This window comes from Alnus glutinosa, chromosome 5, assembly GCF_958979055.1.
Source record: "Alnus glutinosa chromosome 5, dhAlnGlut1.1, whole genome shotgun sequence".
Taxonomy (NCBI): Eukaryota; Viridiplantae; Streptophyta; class Magnoliopsida; order Fagales; family Betulaceae; genus Alnus; species Alnus glutinosa.
In genome coordinates this window covers 27,673,346-27,694,411 of record NC_084890.1, presented here as the reverse complement: position 1 = coordinate 27,694,411, position 21,066 = coordinate 27,673,346, and the positions used below count along the sequence as shown (strand labels likewise).

The 21,066-nt window shown below is 36.2% G+C and overlaps 3 protein-coding genes across 4 annotated transcripts; all 3 read left to right on the top strand.

Moving 5' to 3' along the window:
- The first annotated feature begins 2,123 nt into the window (after positions 1-2,123).
- LOC133868616 (3-oxoacyl-[acyl-carrier-protein] synthase I, chloroplastic) lies at positions 2,124-7,333 on the top strand. Its single transcript, XM_062305548.1, has 7 exons — positions 2,124-2,692; positions 3,119-3,550; positions 4,303-4,476; positions 5,895-6,008; positions 6,128-6,229; positions 6,812-6,878; positions 6,962-7,333. Exons 1-7 carry the CDS (start codon positions 2,240-2,242, stop codon positions 7,027-7,029), a joined length of 1,410 nt encoding a protein of 469 aa, XP_062161532.1. The 5' UTR covers positions 2,124-2,239; the 3' UTR covers positions 7,030-7,333.
- A 2,014-nt stretch (positions 7,334-9,347) lies between these two features.
- Positions 9,348-15,714, top strand: LOC133868526 (DNA replication licensing factor MCM3). Of its 2 annotated transcripts, none has more exons than XM_062305442.1 (17): positions 9,348-9,487; positions 9,578-9,687; positions 10,517-10,725; positions 10,885-11,015; positions 11,097-11,335; positions 11,428-11,664; positions 11,832-11,986; positions 12,077-12,285; positions 12,395-12,560; positions 12,639-12,838; positions 12,923-12,982; positions 13,121-13,210; positions 13,504-13,712; positions 14,346-14,411; positions 14,526-14,667; positions 15,045-15,143; positions 15,469-15,714. In XM_062305442.1, exons 1-16 carry the CDS (start codon positions 9,422-9,424, stop codon positions 15,102-15,104), a joined length of 2,349 nt encoding a protein of 782 aa, XP_062161426.1. In that variant the 5' UTR covers positions 9,348-9,421; the 3' UTR covers positions 15,105-15,143; positions 15,469-15,714. The 2 variants fall into 2 exon arrangements, with proteins under 2 accessions (XP_062161426.1, XP_062161425.1); XM_062305441.1 differs by having other exon boundaries at positions 15,465-15,714.
- A 1,594-nt stretch (positions 15,715-17,308) lies between these two features.
- LOC133869851 (uncharacterized protein At2g34460, chloroplastic) lies at positions 17,309-20,663 on the top strand. The gene is made up of 5 exons (XM_062306948.1): positions 17,309-17,507; positions 17,734-17,946; positions 18,085-18,204; positions 19,896-20,168; positions 20,312-20,663. Exons 1-5 carry the CDS (start codon positions 17,376-17,378, stop codon positions 20,474-20,476), a joined length of 903 nt encoding a protein of 300 aa, XP_062162932.1. The 5' UTR covers positions 17,309-17,375; the 3' UTR covers positions 20,477-20,663.
- Positions 20,664-21,066: the final 403 nt, after the last annotated feature.

Below are 21,066 nucleotides of genomic sequence, written 5' to 3'. Positions count from 1 at the left end.
GGGTTTCTCGAATTGCCCAATCTATGTTCTTTTGGATTCAATCAATATAGCTACTGCAGTTTATCCATTCACCCCCTTTCATTGATTCATTCCATACGTTCAACCCATACACTCATTCATTCATTATAACCCATAATCCAGCAAGTATTATAGTTGAAGAAAGAAAACTCTTTACACAGGTGGTTGAGGTTTTGGATTTGGTGCTTAGCAAAGTCAAAGACCTCAAAGCAACCAGCGTGGTCTGGTTTGCCGGCGTTGTCTCATTGTCGTCGGTGTGGTTTGGTTGACTCCGACGCGGTCTGGGTTAGGATTAGGGTTTAATTTCAATTTCTTGCACTTTTTTTTTGTTTGGTTTTTATTTGGTTTTGTTTGTGAAGAATATGGATATGCTCGATATGGGTTTTGTGTATGTTGGAAACGAAATGGATTATTTTTTTGTTGTTGAATATTTGTGTAATTTTAATCTGAATCATTGGCTTGGATTGGGTTTTCCTCAATTGATAATTGATAATTTCTTATCTTGTATCCTCAAGATGTTTGAAAGAATGCCGCTTTGATGGTGTTGCAGTGTTTTGGTTAAAAAATAAATTGTGTTGGTCAAATATTTTATTTGTGAACTAGGTTTTTGTAACGGAGTTGAATTTGTGGATGTGAATTGAAGTAGTGGTGGTGGAAAGCTTAATTATTATGGTTGTTATGGTCTTGGAGTTGGGATGGAATTCTGGTTGTGATGTTGACGTTCTACTTTCAAAGTTTCTATAACCTTGAGGGTTTTGCTGAGGGTTAGGGTTCTTTCCCAATTGATAATTTATATCTTCCCTCAAGTTTGGTGGTGTTGCGGTGTTGTCAAAAAGAAATTAAAATGATAAGAGCCATTTTTGAGCTGCGAGAAATTAGAGAATTTACTGTAAGACTCGACCCAGACCCGGCTGAAGGTAGGGGATTATGGCTTTAAGGTCAATGTCGTAATTGACCAAGCCTAAATAATGGTAAAATGGACAAATTTGCATAAAAAAAAAAAAAAAAAAAAAGTCACGTACCACGTATGTGATGCACATTCTGTCTAGTTTGACGGAAAAGGCTAACGGAATGGGGACATTGAAAACTCTGAAAACTTTGTGAGGGCACATTGCAAATTTTTAAACTTTAGTAGTTAAATTGAAAACGGGTGACAACTTCGGGGCTGAATTGTATTTAACTATTTTTTTTAACAAGAGATATGAATATTTCATTGATCAAATATCACGAGCATAAAACTATTGTATAACAAAGTATAAAGTTCTGTAAAATTATAGTCACATGCTATGAGGTTACATAGTTATAGATACAATCAAAATTTTTACAATAAAATGCTATCTATGACTTTCATCTTCCGCTAACCCATGTACAAAAATAGTTAAAGAGCAGATCTGCTCCGAGCAAACTAGATCGAAAACAATGGTAGCCAAATATCTTAAAAATTTATTTAAATCAGCCATGAAAGATAACTCATCACACTGAACTATCAAGGCCGTGAGAAATAACTTATCACACATGGCTAACTTTCATCCTACATATCGCTCATGGAGGTAGATCTACAGAGAAGAAAACTCATATTCAAAGCAAAAACACAACCAGCAAACAACAACAACAACCAGGGAGAAGGTGAATGACACAACACAGAGGTAGTTAGACGGATGCATATCAGAGATGCCAAAATTGCTGATCTGGTCGGAGAATACATACAAACAGAAGAAAAAACCAGAGTGAGAGGCGGATGATAGAAGCAATGAGTAGAAATGAAAAGAGAGAGGATGAGGAAGTTGATCTGCTCCCTCCTCCTCTTAAATATGTTTTCTGAATGGTGAAGTATAGTTCAGCAAATGTCACTATCATATGTAAGTTATAGAAAATTATCTACAAATCGATTGGTAGGAAATTTCTGTCATTTAATAAAAGACGAGTATTATAGGAGACATTTTCACTATCAAGGAAAAAAATCCAATATATATATATATATATATATATATATATATATATATATATATAAAATATGGATTGATTATTGAAAACAATTTATATTGAATCACACAGTCGTATCCTACCGTTGCAACGAACTCACCTAAAGAAACCAAACCCAAATCATGTGAATCACTCAACTGCAGACGTGGCGTACAAATAGCACTTCGCTAATCGAACTCTTACTCCCATCACCTCCACAAAGCACATCGGTATCATCGTAACCCTCTTGCTAGCTACCATGCAAGCCCTTCAATCGCCAACTCTCCGGCCATCCCCGGTGGCCCCACTACACAGAAAGCGGTCATACCATTGGGGGCCCACCGCCAGGAGCCGAGTCTCCGTCGTTTCGGCTTCGGCTTCGACCCCAGCCACCGTATCGGCACCGAGGCGCGAGAAGGACCCGAAGAAGCGGGTCGTGGTAACCGGCACGGGCTTGGTATCGGTGTTCGGAAACGACGTCGATTTGTATTACGAGAAGCTGCTGGCGGGTGAGAGCGGGATCGGCCTGATCGACCGGTTCGACGCGTCCAAGTTCCCCACCCGGTTCGCTGGCCAGATCCGCGAGTTCAGCTCCCAGGGCTACATCGACGGCAAGAACGACCGGCGACTCGACGATTGCCTCCGCTACTGCATTGTTGCTGGCAAGAAGGCTCTCGAGGACGCCGACCTCGGCGGCGATAAGCTCTCCAAGGTCCGCTATTACTCGTCTCGAGTTTTATGCTACACATTATATATATGAAATCTTATTTTGTTTATTTGTGGGGGATTTAATTGTGCTGCATGATGGGGATTTTGGGTTAATGTGCTTAAAATTGTGTGATTTTGTGGGTTTGAACAGTTAAGAAATATTAGTTTGGTTGTAGAATGTCGACACGTTTGTGTGTGTTACTTATTGTGTTTGAGATTTGATAAATCAAATGCCCGTTGTTTTACCCTATTGTGAATCTTACTGCAAATGTAACATTTGGAGTTGAATCTTTCTATGGTATTATTCTGTGACAAAATGTCTTCTTCTTTTTTCTTTTTTAATTTCTTTCAAGCATTGAGTCATTACCTTTAAAGTTTATTCTTTATGCATTATACTTGGCTTAAGACGATTGCTGATTGTCTGGTGCAGATTGATAAGGAAAAGGCGGGTGTGCTTGTAGGAACAGGGATGGGAGGTCTCTCGGTCTTTTCTGAAGGGGTTAAGGCTTTGATAGAGAGAGGTCATAGGAAAATAACCCCTTTTTTCATTCCCTATGCCATAACCAATATGGGGTCTGCCTTGCTTGCAATTGATATAGGCTTCATGGGTCCAAATTATTCGATTTCAACGGCTTGTGCTACCTCCAATTATTGCTTCTATGCTGCTGCAAATCACATCCGCCGGGGTGAGGCTGATCTGATGATTGCAGGTGGGACTGAAGCTGCCGTTATTCCCATTGGATTGGGGGGTTTTGTTGCATGCAGGGCCTTATCTCAGAGGAATGATGATCCAAAAACTGCTTCACGGCCATGGGATATAGATCGAGATGGATTTGTCATGGGTGAAGGAGCTGGAGTATTGGTGAGCCTGCATCTGTTTGTATGCTAGTTGTGTAAAAAGGACACAGTTTTAGCCACTTGGTTGCTTGTATTTCTAATTTTCTTTTTATTTAACTGCTTATATTCATCATCAAGCACGTTCTTTTTTTATGTGTCCTGGACATAAATGACAAAGGACGGAAGACCAAGTTACTTAGACCAGTTGACAACTTTGGCTTTCTGCGTATGCTTTGAAGGCTTACCCATATGGGAATCCAATTTAGATTTAAATTTTTCAACCCTGCATCGTGATTTGCTTGTTTCTTTAAAAATTTTTATAGCCTTGGAGAATGATAACAGACAAAGGTAGAACTCTGATTGTGGGTACTTCAAAGCAAAATATTACAGGTCCTCCTTGGTGTTTAATGTAGAGATGACCTACTCGCAAAGTAACATTAATTGCCCATCAGAAATTACATGCACCTGTTTTTCTTTTTTTCTTTTCCCCGCCTCATCTACGTTTTATTGATTAGATGTTAATAATCTTGCTCCTTTTTTTTTTTTTTTTTTCTTTTTTTTTTTTTTTGTTGATAAGTTTTATGTGGGGTATCAATCCCCATACCTCTACATGCTAAGCGACAGCGAGCGCTCTACCATTTGAATAATCTTGCTTCATATGAATCTCTTTCTCTCTCTCAACAAATTTTAAGTTTAATGGTTGTCACGCAGTGTAATCTTGCTCTATGAATTAATAGTAAAATCTTAATTAGTGTAAAATTGACTTTTTCATGATAGATCCTAGAGAGCTTGGAACATGCAATGAAACGAGGTGCACCGATTATTGCCGAGTATTTAGGTGGTGCTGTTAATTGTGATGCTTATCATATGACTGATCCAAGAGCAGACGGACTTGGTGTGTCCTCATGCATTGAAAGCAGCCTTGAAGATGCTGGTGTATCACCTGAGGAGGTATTCTCTTTCCCCCCTCCCCATAAATTAATCTTTTTACTGCATGGTGCTCTTTTTATTTTTAGTTATTATTTTTCTGGAATCTTGCTTGAATGGGATTTGGTTCCAGCTGTCCTGTTTGTCTTCAAATACATTTGCATTATTACTTTATTTTGCCACCCTATTCTCTCTTTCTCATGCAAAAACTCTATTTGTTTTGTTTTATTTCGTTTCTATTTGTGTGTGGATCTTTGCATGCGTGCATGCACACCCTTTTCTGTACATATTTAGTGGCTATTGTCACAAACTGTATATGCAGGCCTTCTATTGTTTCATATTCCATTAATCCATTATGAGGTGAACTTTTCTCTGCTATGTAGATAAACTTTATAATCATTTACATGGAAGGGTCGGAATAAACAACACCACAACTGGCACATTCCTCTAGGTGGATCGTCGATCCGACAACCAGGATCTCATCAAGTAGTACAGCATGTAGGTGGTGCTCGGTGATTTTTGAAGATTTAATTAGTGGATCGGTGGTGGTGGTATCAAATGATTTTTGTGACAACCAACGACACAAAAATATTTTTGACATCATTGTCTGGGTCTCCACCAAACAATAGAATTAGAAAATTAGTGATTTTTCTTGAAAACTTTTTTGAAAAAATATTTTATTTTGAAACATGTGCAGCCTGAGTGTCCATTGGTGGTTAATACTAATTAGTCGTAAGTGCTTTGGCAAGCAGTGATATGGTTCAAATTGGAAGGTGTTGCAAGGGGAAGGGAAGCAAGGACTCCAGTTATTAATGGCACGGTGATGGCCTTAGATAGAGTGCAACATTTTAATAGATCCTTTGTAGCTGAACCAAATAATTGGCGTAATGTTTTCTTGTGTTGAGGTGATGTTTAGATTCTGTAAAGTGCTTTCAGATTTATGAGACCGAGATGTAGGGCTGTTATCATGCAGGGATGTAGAGATCTTGTGTGGTTTATAAAGTTATGCACATGCACCAGTCATTTCCACTCACATTCTGTGATATGTGACTAGATGCTCTGGCCAACAAAAATACATATAGAAACTACAAGATGCAATTATGGTTACAATTTCCCCTCCACGTTGCTTTCTATTGGATAATATAAAAAGGACATAAGAACCTTTATTTGTATGTCATTGAGATTTAAAACGCTGCCTCAGCTGTCTATGATTGAGATGGAGTGGACAAACATAATGTTAAGTGCTTTTGGATGGCCTGGCAATTACAACTTGCTGGTTCTATTTCTAGTTTAAATTGCTTTTTATTTTTTTCTTTTGAAATCAATGTTCTAGCCTATGATTATCATGCGTGCCTAAAGTTCTTTCCAAATGACATACAGAGTAAGTAAAACGAACTCCCCAAAAAAAGGAAGAGAATTAAACTAGTGTCCCAATTTTCCAGGTTAACTACATAAATGCACATGCAACTTCCACTCTTGCTGGCGACCTGGCTGAGATAAATGCCATCAAAAAGGTTTTCAAGAACACTTCAGAGATCAAAATCAATGCAACTAAGGTAATCTTTCTCCTAGTGCATGCTTTCTTTTCTCTTCTTCCAAATTCAAGCTGGTTAGACATTGATTTTCATTTCTTTTGTCTGATTGATGTTCTGTTCTTGTCTTCGTTTTGTTTCAGTCAATGATTGGGCATTGCCTTGGTGCCGCTGGGGGTTTGGAAGCCATTGCCACTGTGAAAGCCATAACAACGGGATGGCTGCATCCTACCATAAATCAATTCGTATGTGCTACTTTCTAGTTAACACTTGCTTTCAACCTTGTATCAGAATAAACTTGTGAAACACAGATACAGCACACACACTGACATTAGACAGTATTGATTCTTATACCTTTGATGGTTCAAAACATGAGACTAGTTTGTCTTATATATTTGATTGGTAATAATCAATTGGATGAAATATGCGGTTAATGCCATATCATTTAACACTGAATGCAACAGCGAGTTATAAAAAACATTGTGGCCACTTTAATCACTGCATACAGAAGCGCAGAACCAATTAAAGTGATTTTTATTTTATTTTGTATGTTAATAACTAACATTGCAAATGATGTGTTTTGGAAAGGAAGAAACTTATGAACTCTTTAGCTATCTTTACAAACCCCAATTGATTGGGAGTTGACTTTCTTTAAAAATAAAATTCAAATTTTTCGAGGAAAAGGAAGTAAATTCAGAATCTTATGCTTGTGAAAATTTTACTTTCCTTTGGTCTATTTTTGACAACTTTAAAGTATTACTCAATTTTCTTAAACATTTGGATAATGGGTAATATGATGGGTGACATGTTCTCTTCAATGGATGCAGAATCCAGAGCCTTCAGTTGACTTTGACACCGTTGCAAACAAGAAGCAGCAGCATGAAGTGAATGTTGGTAAGATGCTCAAACCTTGAAAAACCATGGCGTTTTCATTTCTAATTGATTTGATCACTCATTAGCGCTTCATATGTTTTCAGCCATTTCAAATTCATTTGGATTTGGCGGGCACAACTCTGTCGTGGCCTTTTCTGCTTTCAAGCCTTGATCATCCAGCTGTTCTGGATTTCTTGTAGGGAGATCAGTCGTTGCTTATTTGAGATTTTGGTTGTTACATCATTGTTGAGGCTGCTTCGTTTTCTACTTAACTGGAGTCGCTGCTTTCCTTTCAAGCCATTTGTAGTTAATTTTTTGATAATTATGAGTTGGATTTTAGCTTGAGGACTTTTAGGCATCTTTGCTTTAGAACTATTCGATCTGTTGGGCGAGTGGTGTAAAAGCTTTGTATTCGGTTTTAAAGAATGTAGTGGATAAGGGGAAAAAAAAAAAGTGCCAAAGGCCTTTTGCTTTAACTTCCTATTGTCTTTTAGTTATGATCGTGATGTGATGCATCCAACTTGGGGTTGGGGTAGGAGCGATAGATTGGGTCAGCCTAATATGGAATAGGTTTAAGAGCTTAATTTTTTATGTTTCATTAGCCTTGGAGCTTTTAGCTTATTAGTTAGGTTTCTAATATTACTATGAGTTAAAGTCTTGTTTTTTTTTTTTTTTTTTTTTTTTGGTACTTGTAATTTGAAAACTTTATATTTTTGTACCTCAGTTCCAATTCGCATCGCAGATGGCACCTGGATTTTGAGAAAAGATGGATATAGTATTTTCGTCCAAAGTTTAATGGATTACTATGTGTCTACTTTCTGGTGTTGACACGTGGTACAATGTAAAAATAAAAATAAATAATAAATAATAAAACTTAAAAAATAGAAAGGGTTACCGCCTAAGTGAATCGGCCAAAAAAGTGGAAAGGGTTATCAATTCAAAGTGAAAGTTGCTTTATAGTGGGGCTACCAGAGATTTTGGCATGGAAGTATGGTGGATTGTTATGATCAGGTCTAATTTGACATATGGGTGTTAGATTGGGCTAAGCTTAATATGGGATAGGTTTAAGTATGAGTGAACATGCGGGCGGATAATAGCCGCCCGCATCCACTATCAGCTATCGGCACATGTAGATTTGGATGCAGATGTAGTTAGCTAAAATTAATATTTACATATGCAGCTAGCGGTTTTAGAGAATGCGGATACAGTTATATATATATTCACTAAAACGTCATCGTTTTGAATTTGGTAAGTTTAGGACTTTTAGATTATGTTAGGTTTTTTTCACTATTATCTCAAAGACATACCTCAATGCATTTTTATTTTATTTTTTCTTTTCTTTGGTTATCTAAATGCCAATTACTCTATGAGACAATGATCCTCTATGATTGATAATCGCGAATTATATAATAAGTTAAATCTTAATTTATTGGGTTAAATATAAAAAAGTCACATGAACTAACAATCGATTTTATAATTGCCATTGAATTTTCAAATATGCTAAAGTAACCTATCAAACTATAACTGTGTTTCAAAAATATTACTTTTTTTTTTTTTCGATAATACCCTTATCCTTTAAAAAACAAAAATAAAAAATTAATAAAAAACTATTTTTTTTTATAAGTATATATAAAAAAAAAATTCTTTTGGGATAAATACAAAATTAGTCTCTATAATTAGCTTAAATTACAAATCGCTTACTGCGGTATACAAATAATTTAGAAGAGTTCATCAGGGTAGGCCAAAATAACATTTTAGTCATTGCATCAAAACACTTGACATATTTCATTAATGGCCATGTCAGTACCAATAAAACAATGACGTGTGTCACTTTTAGTAATAGAAAAGGAAAAAAAAATGCAAAATTAGTTCATATGGTTTACTTGATTTACAATTAATTCTACGTGATATAAAAATGAACTCAAAGGTCTCTATGGCCATAAAATGCTTTCAAATGGAAATACATTTTGCAAAAACTATTGATTTTTTTGGTATTTTGTTGACACTAAGAAAGTTAACAGAATACTCTCTTTCAAAATTTGTGCACTTTGGCACTAAAATCAGGGGGGGTAAGAAAATGGTTTAAGCCACTTGAGAATCTTAAACCATTTTTCATCATAAATTCCTTATTTTTCGTTGATTATTTTTTTTTCGTATGCACAAATATTAAAAATAAAAATAAAAATCTTTTAGGTCGAAACAAACGCAGCCTAAAAGTGATAAATGGAGAGGATCCTCTCAAGTTAGTATATTATTAGGGGTAAAAATGTACATTCACATTTTTGTGGAATATGAAAGTACATTTTTATCCCTAAAAATGTACTAACCGGAGAGGATCTAAATTCCATTTGTTGGAAACAAAAGAAAGGAGGAGAATAAATTAATAAATAAATAAACCCTAACAGTGGCCCCACAGTAACCCAATTCCCGCCAAAACATAGGCCAGCACCGTTAGTTTCGCGCCAAAACTAAAGAACTACAACCCTAGTGTCCATTGTGCAAAAAAGGTTGCCACCACGGTCCACGGCTCCATTTTTCTCTCTCTCTCTCTCTGTGAAGCAGAAATGGATATCAGCGAGGAACTGAGGGCGGCTCACAAGCGAGAGTTCTTGGAGTTCTTGGATCAAGATGTGCGTGCGTCTTTCTTTCTCTCTCTCTCTCTCTCTCTCTCGCTCTCACTCTCTCACTCTCATTTTGGGTGATGATGATGAATGATGCAGGTAGGGAAGGGAATATACATGGACGAGATCAGGGCCATGATAAACCACAAGCGCCGCCGCCTCATCGCCAACATCTCCGATCTCCACTCCTTTCGCGACTTGGGCACCAGGTTACTCAGCTTCCTATTTCTCACTTACTTTGTCGTTTTTTTGCTTACTGAAATTGGAGAAAACTCGCCCCAATTAGGTTAAAATTGGCTTGTAATTACGCCCAAAATCAGTTCAGAAATTTTGATCTATTGGCTCTTTAAATGTTTTAACGGGTTTAGTTTTGAGAGATTCGAGGCTTTTGCATACAAATGGAGCACTAATCGCTGTTTGGTTGCCTAGAGAGCTAATTTGAATCATATAGTTTGTGCTACTTTTTTGTAAGGAGTGAAAGTCTTGTTTCGCCTAAAAAAAAGTGTACTGGGATCCGTTTATATTGGATAATATGGATTTTGCACTATCCTGGACACACGAATTTGATTTTCTAAGTTTCGTATATTTTCTCAGTAACCAAACACTGCGCTAATCCTCAGAAGAGCGAGGTTTGATGTGAGTGTTATAGGTGAGAGTTGATGCTGTGTAGGTGGGAGGGGTTGTAGTTGTGTTGATTTCCAGAACTTGATCTTCTGGAGAGAATTGCAATTGTTTGGTGGTGTTATAAAATTTATTCATTCCTCAAAAAAAAAAAGAAAAAAAAAAAGCACTGCGCTAACCCTTGATGTGGGTCCCTGAGAAAAGTTTATGAACAAGAAATGGAAATTTGACCATTTTTTTTTTTTTTTTAAATCATCAGAACTGTGTAAATTCGGAGTCAACTTCTGTGTAGTACAGTAGCTGAGTGAGGGCTGTTTTGACTTGTTGGGTCTTAGGTTGTTAAACCCAAATGCTCAAAATTCTATTTTTACTTCTTTTGCCTATGTTTTAAATTTTAATTTATTTTCTGATATACAGGATTCTCAAGAATCCAAGTGAATACATGCAATCCTTCTGTGATGCGGTCACAGACGCTGCTAAATCTATTGATCCCAAGTACTTGAAGGAAGGAGAGCACGTTCTTGTGGGGTTTGAAGGCCCTTTCGTATCTCGCCGTATCACACCAAGAGAACTTCTTTCTGAATTCATTGGCTCCATGGTCTGCGTCGAGGGCATTGTCACGAAATGTACTTTGTTCTTTTAACTTTTCTGTATTTTCATGTGTGTTACTTGCTCTTCACATGGTATATGATGTTGGACATTGAAATTTAGATGGTTTTTCACAATCGCTTTGACGATAAATCTAGATTAACATAAATCTAATCTGGTGAGTTACTCATTTCTAGGTTCTCTTGTAAGGCCAAAGGTTGTAAAAAGTATTCACTTTTGCCCCACAACTGGAAACTTTACTAGTCGTGAATATCGAGACATTGCATCTAATGTTGGTTTGCCCACCGGGTCTGTGTATCCTACAAGGGTAATGTCAAATCATTCAATTTTGTAATTTTGTATGCTATTACCGGAGAAGCGCTTTTCCTAATAGAAAATTATGCCTCAGGATGAAAAAGGCAACTTATTGGTGACTGAGTATGGATTGTGCAAATACAAAGATCATCAAACCTTGTCAATGCAAGAAGTACCAGAGAATTCTGCTCCTGGTCAGCTTCCACGAACAGTGGATATCATAGTTGAGGATGACCTGGTTGATTCATGCAAGCCTGGAGACCGTGTGGCTATAGTAGGGATATATAAAGCTCTTCCTGGTAACAGCAAGGGAGGTGTAAATGGAGTATTCAGGTCTCTTGTGTGTACTAACATCATTTCCTTGTTCCTCTTATAGCATGATGTTTTCAAGTTTCAGAGCTTGATTTACTGATCTTGTTGTGTAGGACTGTTCTCATAGCTAACAATGTTTCTCTGCTCAACAAAGAGGCAAATGCACCAATATATAGTCCTGAAGACTTAAAAAATATTAAAAAAATAGCCGAGAGAGATGATGCATTTGACCTACTTGGTAATTCACTTGCACCCTCTATATATGGGCATTCATGGATAAAAAAAGCAGTGATATTATTGATGCTCAGTGGAGTGGAAAAGAACCTAAAGAATGGTACCCACTTACGAGGGTGAGTTGTAAATTTTTCTCTAACATTCTATTGGTATTATATTTAACTTTTATTGTACCCTTCCCTTCTGCGATTCTCCTATTTGCTGTATCTAGGGCCATAACGTGATGCCCTGGCATAATAATTGAATGTTGAATATTACTAAACCAATGGATTGTTTCTTTTAGAGACATTAACATGATGATGGTTGGTGATCCCTCTGTTGCTAAGTCTCAACTTCTAAGAGCAATTATAAATATTGCACCCTTGGCCATATCAACTACTGGTCGGGGTTCTTCTGGTGTTGGCTTGACCGCTGCGGTTACTTCAGATCAAGAAACAGGTAAAGCATCTAACGTGCTCTAGCATTTAGCATTATATGGTACTTTTGTTTCCTCCAGGCAAATAGTGATTTACCAGTGGCTGTTATCAGGAGAAAGAAGGCTAGAAGCTGGTGCAATGGTTCTTGCTGATCGAGGTGTTGTCTGCATTGATGAATTTGACAAGATGAATGATCAAGATCGTGTTGCTATACATGAAGTTATGGAGCAGCAGACTGTAACTATTGCCAAAGCTGGTATTCATGCATCACTGAATGCTCGATGCAGTGTGGTGGCTGCCGCAAATCCCATATATGGAACTGTAAGTGTTACATTTGGTACTAATTGTAGCACTGTTACCCACAATGCTTGGCATTGATGCCTCTAGTTGCTTAACTTGATTTTGTGCTGCTTACTGAATGGTTGTACAGTATGATCGCTCATTGACGCCAACGAAGAATATTGGACTCCCAGACTCCTTGCTTTCTCGTTTTGATTTATTGTTTATAGTATTGGATCAAATGGATCCTGATATTGATCGTCAAATCTCAGAGCATGTCTTGCGCATGCACCGCTTTCGTTCTGCAATTGATGGAGGTGTGTTAACAATACCCTCATGCTTAGAAGATTAGTGGGCATCTAAGAATAAGCTTGATTGTGGAGTTAAAATTGCAGGTGAAGCAACACTTGATGGGAGCTCAAGATATGGAAGAGAAGATGAAGCTGATACTGACTCTGTCTTTGTCAAGTACCACCGAATGCTGCATGGGAAGAAAACAGAAAGGGGTCGAAAGCGTGATACCCTTACCATCAAGTTTCTTAAAAAGTACATTCATTATGCAAAGCATAGGATACAGCCTGACCTGACTGATGAGGTCATGATTCTTTATTCATTTATTTATTCCACCTTATTGTAATGTGGCTACCCCAAGACTGTTTCTAACAATTTTTTTCCACAGTCATCTGAACATATTGCAACAGCATATGCAGAGCTTAGAAATGCCAATTCAAATACAAAGGTTAGTACGTTATAATCTATTGACAAGCATATTAGACAACTAATGATACAGTTTCTTCTCTTCCAATGACAATCATATTGGGCAATTGATGATATGGTTTTTCTCTTTATCAATTCATATGATGGTTGCTTTCTCTAGACCGGAGGGACACTTCCTTTCACCGCAAGAACCTTGGAAACCATAATACGCCTCTCAACTGCTCATGCCAAGTTGAAGTTGAGCAGAAAGGTAGCTGGCTTTATCTCCCTTTTGATGTCTCTTGTCATTCATGTGATAATATACTGGGATCATGGTCATTATACCCGTTTATGTTTCCAGAAACAATTTGAGTTTAATCTTTAAACCTTTGAAGGCATATCTTACAAAATGAAGAAGTAAATTCATGTTCAGAGGTCTTATTTGTATTGACCTTTAGGCTTGCTTTTGGCTTATTCTATCAACTCTTTATTCTATGAATATTCCATTGTTTTTTCTGCTTGTTCATCACACTTCAGGATTATTTTATTTATATCTGTTGGCAGGTTTCAAAGTCTGATGTTGAAGCTGCCCTGAAAGTTCTGAATTTTGCAATCTATCATACGGAACTGACTGAAATGGATGAGCGTGAGCAAGAAAGGGATAGAGAATTAGAGAGAAAACGTAGAGTTGACCATCAATTTGGTGGAAATGATAGAGTCCCTCATGTTGGTAAAAGAGATAGACCTGACAGTGGCACTTCTGACAAAGAAGGGTGAGTCATAGCCTGTATTTTCTTCATCTATATTGCATGTAGATGTTGCTTAGAAAAAATGTTGTCTACTAACAGAAAAATCCTCGTCATTTGGCATCTACTGAAGTGTAAGTTCATTTATATGTATATGTGTATTCAATTGCTTTCCACTGTTTCAACTATGGGCAAGTTCTTTATTCCCAAATTGTGCATCTGAAACGGAAAGCAACCAAGGCCAGTAGTTCAGTGTATGTAGTTGGAATGACACCTTAAATGTGTTGATGTAGTCCAACCATTCTTTGCATCACCTATTCATTGAATATGTACACTTTCTCTTTGAATTGTTTGATGATCTCATTGCGTTCAGTTGAGTCTGTTTTCCCTAAGATTCCTAACATGGTGGCCATCATTTTGATTTCACATTTTTCTAGATGAAGCGTAGTATACTACAAGTTAGGCAAACTACCTTGAGTTTTAATGATTTGAAACTTTTAAAGGGCAACAAAGTTTTTAAGTTGTTCCTTTTTCTGGATGAGTATATTAATTCTTCTTTCAGTTTCCTTTATTGTAGCATTGGTAGTATGACCAATTTTACATAATATAATTGACCTTTTCCATGCTATTTGTTGTCCCCCCTTTGATTGCTTGGCTTAGTCCAACAGCGGATGCTATGGAAGTTGATGACCCTCCTGCAGCCCAGTCTGCTGTTTCCCAGGAAAGGTTGGTGTCTAGCAATCATTTCCAGTAGCATATGCTTTACTTTCTTGTTTATCCGTTTTCCTCAGGTTTACTTTTTTCTGATGTTAGCTCTTCCTTTCCCCTGCCCACTTGCAGAATAGAAGCATTTAATTCTTTATTTGGTCAGCATATGAGGGCAAACCGCTTGGATCTCATATCCATTGCAGACATAGAGAATGTCATTAACTCTGTATCGGTTGTCCGTTATTCAAGGACAGAGATCATATCCCTATTAGAGGTACAATGCTTTAACATAATTATTAGAATGAAATTATAGATGCATTTGGTAACCATGCCTATCTTTAGATTTCAGATAAAGAATACAAGCGAGTGTAAAAAGGTTAATTCCCACATTGGATAGATGTCACAAGTTGTGGTTGATTTTTAATATATGTCAACCACTCATAAGATTAAGCTGTTGGTTAAGCTGTGTCCTAACATGTTTCACTGTGGTCTCACTAGTAGACTCCCCAAGATATCTATCTCCTCAGTAATTGTCAATTTTTGTTAATAAATATTTTAATGTTTTTTAGCTAACATCTGTTGTTGGGCTGGTGCCTATGGCCAAGGTGAATAGCATAGATAACTGCGAAGTAACTTTCTTCACTTGTTCAGAAACTTCAAGATGATAACAGAGTGATGATAGCTGACGGAATGGTGCATATGATATCATAAATTGTAATAAGACCAACCTCAATTCCAAAATTCAGGCAGGTATGTGGTCCTATTTTGCTAATTAATCCTGTTTTGCTGCTGAGGGATCAGCTTCAATCTCTTTTAAGTTGAATCATTTTCATTGTATACACGAGATTTCGATATGCTTATTTTTCTTGCAATATTTTGCTAGTTAATCCTATACATTTTGCCTGAAATGGAGGGTATATTTGACACTGATGATGTCAATTGGTAGGATTGTCCCACATGGCAAATAAAGTGTCATCCGATTGAATTTTCTCTTGTTTTATATCTTTTAGATATATCACAATCTATTTTTGAAACATATAGCATATTTAATTGTTCAATAATGAATTTCAGGGAGAGTGGAATTGGGCAGCCAGCATGGTCAACACTTATAGAGGATAAACATGGCATGAAAGAGATTCGTATGAGGACCTGACGGATTTCCTAGGTGTTAGCTGTGTCAAACTGAAACGTTAAGAATGCAGTGGAATTTCTTTGTATCCTTACTTTTTTTCTTCTTATTTTCTTATTTTTTTTTTTTGATTTATGAAGTTACAATGTCTATATTGGAAAGTAATGAGAAAATTTGGTACTTTTCCATGCACGCAAGTTGTTTCTATATTGATGTTATTGCCGCTGCCAAATGTGAAGATGGTTTTGACGAATTGAAGATCGGCAAATAACCTTTTTCAATTACGCATAATTTAGGGGTGAAAGATGGGGATACGGTTATTAGCAATTCTTCATCCGCATAATTCGATTTTCACTTTTAGGTATTTGTATTCGCATCATGTGATTGCTATCAGTATCCGCGTACTTATTGCGGTTATTATTTGCTATCTGTATAGGAAGTAATGAATGTTTTGGATTACTATCTAAATCTATATGCAAGATTAAATACTGCAGTTATTACTATATGCAAATTTAAATAAATCAAAATTTTATTTGTTACATAATTTACGATTATCAGTCATGGAGGGTCATTGTCTCGTAGAGTAATCGAGATTTGAATTACTCAAATAAAAGAAAAAAAAGTAAATAGAGTGAGATATGACTTCGAGATGATAGTGAAAAAAACTTAACATAATCTAAAGGTCATAAATTTGTCAAATTCAAAACGACGTCGTTTTATTGAATTTAATTAAATTTATATAATTATATATGTAAAGGGTATGCGGATAACGAATAGTAATTATGTGCTGATAGCAGATGTGGTCAGTTATTATCTGCCCATATTTTCACCCCTAGCGTATATCTTCATAATCAATGTTGGAATACTTTTTAAACACCTAGTTGCTTACGGTGCCTCCTTTGTACTTGTGCGAAACGGCAAATAAAATTTTCTTTTAAATTGGGTTGGGTGAAATTTTTGTTAAACATGTGTTTGCCATTTTGTACGTTACTATCTCCCAATATAGACAATATAACTTCATAAATCATAAATCATTTGGTTGCCCTATGGTGAGAGTCATAATTACCCTTCCGTCTTATTTACTTGGTAAATAAGGTTATGCAGGCGTACCGGGTTAATTAATTTTGAGGGTGTTACACCTAAATATTGCATATTGAGTTCGGGTTGTATCGACGCATGGATATAAGACTATATATGTCAACTCTAACTCGACTCATTTAATTAAATGGGTTAGACTCTTCAATCCTATTTTAGATTTTTTATTGGATTCGTAGGTCATGTAAAAAATGATAAGTCTTATATTAATTTAATAAATTGGGCTAAAAATTTTTTCCAAAAAAGAAAACTTTCTCCATTTTCTTTTTCTTTTATTTCTTTAAGGCCTCGTTTAATACGCGAAATGTGTATTCTATTAAGAATATTAATACTTATTACTAGTAATAGTGATGGTGAAATAAAATAATTATTCTTATTCCTTAATTTAATAACAAAAGATATTCTTTCATTAGACCCTCGATTTTCCTTTGTGGGTGGCACCACCCACAACAATTCAAGTGTTTTTTTTATTTTATTTTTAATTATTTTTTTTAGAGTTGAAGTGTTAAAAATAAAATATAATTTTTTGGAAAAAAATAATTAATTTTTTAAATTTTTATAAAATTATGTATTCATCTCCGTAAATGAATAATTATTACCATTATTCTTAGGAATAGTTCCTATTAAATAGAAGAATGATTATTATATTTCCGAGTCTATCAATCAAGCGGAATAGAGTGTAGCCCAAGGATGAAAACTTGGTGGGGTACGTGGCAGAGTGAGAGCCCATTAGTCGAACCAGAAGAAATCAGAAAGCAATGGCCTCAACTCCTTTGATTCTCAGGACCTCTCCCCTGAGTTTCTGCACTCTACACTCCAACAAATCCCTCTCTTCCCTTCCTTTCTCTACACCCAACTCCAAATCTTTTCGCCGCCTCAGTTCCACAAAGGTAACACAACACACACTGACACACACACAAAGACCAAAATCCACTCTTTTGGTTGTCTAGGAAATGTGAGAAAAGAAAAAAGAAAATTTCATTATTGGGTTATCATTTTCTTTTTCTTTTCCCGTGGTTTCTTAGCAACCAAATGGAGGGGTAAAATGGGTTCAGTGAAATTAATTTTTGCTTCTTATAACCTGTCATTGTTATGCCTGCCAACCATTGATGTTAGATGGAAGGTACCGAAATCACAGAGGAAGTGGCAGAGCAACCAGGACCCATTGCGAATGTGAAAAAGAAAATCTTTGTTGCTGGAGCAACCGGAAGTACTGGGAAAAGAATTGTTGATCAGCTGCTGGCGAAGGGTTTTCAGGTTAAAGCCGGGGTTCGTGACTTGGAGAAGGCCAAAACCACGCTTTCCCATGACAACCCGGCTCTTCAAATTGTTAGTTTTCTTGGATGTTTTAGAGTGCAAGCATTAAGTAGACCATGAAAACTCAACTGGGTTTTTGTTAATTCTTGATACTGTTTTGCGTGTCGCTAAGTTTTTTGAGAAATGTGTTGTGGGTTTTATGTTTTGCAGGTGAAAGCGGATGTAACTGAGGGTTCTGAGAGGTTAGCCGAAGTTGTAGGGGATGATACAGAAGCGGTGATATGTGCAACTGGCTTTCGGCCAGGGTGGGATTTGTTTGCTCCATGGAAGGTCAGTTAATTTTGTGCCTATGCAATTGATATAGCCTCAAATCAGAGATGATTTAGAATTTGATGTTTTGAGGAAAGACGCAGAGAAAGGGTTCTAAATACTTGTTTAATTGATTTAGGATTATTCTCTGTGGAATTCTTATGGTATTTTAATGCATCGGAAACTTCTTGACATGAACTCTCTTTTAGACTCGCTTAGATTCAGTTGTTATTATTTGTACTGGGATCTTACATGATTATAATGTACCCCGGACAGATGTAGGAGAAAAGGGCCTAAGGATGAAATAATGGAAGAAATATTGACTCAGCATGCTATAGATTGTTAAACAGGATCGAAATAAATTGATAAGCTTTTTCTGTTTTATAAAATGGTAAGTTGAGTTTTGGATGTAAAATTACAAAGAATTCACGATGCCCATGAAAAAGACATGAAGTCAAGCAGCAAATATTTCAGTACAAGTGCTAGTCCTACAACACCAAACATACTTCTAGTTCTCTGATAGGAATACCACTTTTCTCCTCAATTGAAGTGTATTTTTCTTGATGTTACATAAGCACCAGGCTAGCGGTGCTCCTTCTTATTCTTTAGAAAGAAAAAAAAAATTAAAGAAAAGGAGAAAAAGAAGAATTGCTCCTTTCTTTTTTGTCTTAACTTTTTCCATCTTCAAGATGAATAACTTTCAGCCAGAGTAGCACACTATTTGGGATAACCAATAACTGTAATCATATAATTGAGTTCTTCATTAGCGGCTGTTGTTGTATATAGGAAGGATATGACAGCCATAAATGACAAAGAACTCTAGGTCACTTTATCGATTCGGTGGAGTCATAGGATAATAAATACTTGTCAATTTGTGAATATATGTATGCTAAAAGTAACTTATTCAGCAGTTTCTAGTTTACAAACGGGGTATCACTTGCCAATATATTTTATCTTATGTCAAGATCTCATCTCATGTTGACAACTCAGCTAAAACTTAGTCCCAACAAGGATTTGTTGGTGTCTTGTTTTCCAGTCAGCTTTATCTAGAAGTATATCCTCCATGCAATCCTTGCATCCGCATTTGACTGCCTCAAACTGTATCCACTCCTTGAACTTGAAAATCAAATTATTCTGTTACCTCTGCATTAGTAGGCTTTTCTTGCACTTGACAGTTAAAGTCTATAAAATGTGTCATTTAGTTATGTATTTTCCACTCATAGAATGATATGACATACTTATTCATCTAATACCTGTTTTAAGTTCAAGTAAATTGTTATTCCTTGGCATTTATTGGGATTCTCTTCACTTGGATTTGTGTATATGCTTTGGACGCCTTAAAAAGACATAGGATTCCACGATCTTCTCTACTTGAGCAAAGTTTATGTTTGCAGAAATGTCTTCAATTCATTGTTGTAATATTTCTCAATTAGTGCATCTTTACATGTTTGTGTATACAAGTTACAGTGTAACAGCTCTCTAATGTTAAATTTACTGTTGTGATGTGTGTTAAAATATACAGCGATAATGACTATAATGTTGATTATTCTAATGTGAAATGAAAGTTTAGGAATTCAAGCCTCTTTTGTACTTAATATTTCTGGAAGTCCTTTATTGGGCCTTCAATAATTGATGATATTATGTATCTGTTTCTTTTTGGCGCTCTTAGGTAATTTAAATGTCGCTGTCTGAAAAATATGATGCTGTTGCAGGTTGATAATTTTGGCACAGTAAACCTTGTTGAAGCATGCCGCAAAAGAAGTGTTAATAGATTCATACTTGTCAGTTCAATTTTAGTCAATGGAGCTGCCATGGGTCAGATACTTAATCCAGCTTACATCTTTCTCAATGTCTTTGGACTCACCTTAGTAGCAAAGCTTCAGGCAGAACAATATATCCGGAAATCTGGTATAAACTACACAATAATAAGGCCTGGTGGATTGAGAAATGAACCTCCTACAGGAAATATCATCATGGAGCCAGAGGTAATGGCATATGTTGTGAGACTTAAAAACATTTTTGCTACTCTGTCATCTGCTAAAATTCAGTTGCTTTTCTGTCAATAAATTATTATTCATCACAAAAAAAAAAATTCAGTTGCTTCTCTCTCTCTCTCTCTCCTTTGTAGGACACTCTTTATGAAGGTACCATATCCAGAGATCTGGTTGCAGAAGTTGCTGTTGAGGCGTTAGTCCATCCTGAAGCATCTTATAAAGTTGTAGAGATAGTTTCTCGTGCCGATGCCCCTAAGCGCTCATATGAGGATCTTTTTGGTTCCATTAAACAACGGTGACTTCTAAAGTTCAAGAGCATTGTATTAGCAGAGTACTTTGCTGATTTCTTGCTTTCTGGTGGTAGGTATATGTTTGCCTATTTTCCCTGTTTATACTTACTTTATCTTCATAATATTAACACAATGTTGTTATACTTCTGTTGATGGAATATATCTAATGTTACATAAAATAATTGTTTTTACTCTATTCTCCTTTTTCCGAATTAAAACACAAGAATTAACTTCAATCATAATTATTTTGTTAAATATAGTGAGCAACTTAATGTTAAATTATTACATTTCCATCTTTCTTCCTGAAAAGAAAGCCAGGGAAATCAGTATTGACAGATCATATGATATAGGGAAGATACTAGAGCAATATTAACAAGGTAGGGCTTGGAAAGTTAATAGTCCTTGTCCCCTGCTAAAGTACAAAGCCTTTTTTCTATAGAGATTTTCTTATTGATGGAAAAAGAAAAAGAGATTGAAATGCATGGTTTCCAACATTTGAGCAAGTATATTAATTACTTCAAAATAATAGTGAGAATAGATGAATTCCACATCTTCAAAGCCCAAGCCCCTTGAACAAAACTCATTCCAGAATCCCAATA

Coding starts and splice junctions, on each gene's coding strand:
- LOC133868616 (XM_062305548.1), top strand. CDS start 2,240: ATGCAAGCCCTTCAATCGCCAACTCTCCGGCCATCCCCGGTGGCCCCA. Junction 2,693..3,118: donor GCGGCGATAAGCTCTCCAAG/GTCCGCTATTAC, acceptor TGTCTGGTGCAG/ATTGATAAGGAAAAGGCGGG. Junction 3,551..4,302: donor GTGAAGGAGCTGGAGTATTG/GTGAGCCTGCAT, acceptor TTTTCATGATAG/ATCCTAGAGAGCTTGGAACA.
- LOC133868526 (XM_062305442.1), top strand. CDS start 9,422: ATGGATATCAGCGAGGAACTGAGGGCGGCTCACAAGCGAGAGTTCTTG. Junction 11,987..12,076: donor TACTTCAGATCAAGAAACAG/GTAAAGCATCTA, acceptor GGCTGTTATCAG/GAGAAAGAAGGCTAGAAGCT. Junction 12,839..12,922: donor AGCCTGACCTGACTGATGAG/GTCATGATTCTT, acceptor TTTTTTCCACAG/TCATCTGAACATATTGCAAC.
- LOC133869851 (XM_062306948.1), top strand. CDS start 17,376: ATGGCCTCAACTCCTTTGATTCTCAGGACCTCTCCCCTGAGTTTCTGC. Junction 17,947..18,084: donor ACAACCCGGCTCTTCAAATT/GTTAGTTTTCTT, acceptor TATGTTTTGCAG/GTGAAAGCGGATGTAACTGA. Junction 20,169..20,311: donor ATATCATCATGGAGCCAGAG/GTAATGGCATAT, acceptor TCTCCTTTGTAG/GACACTCTTTATGAAGGTAC.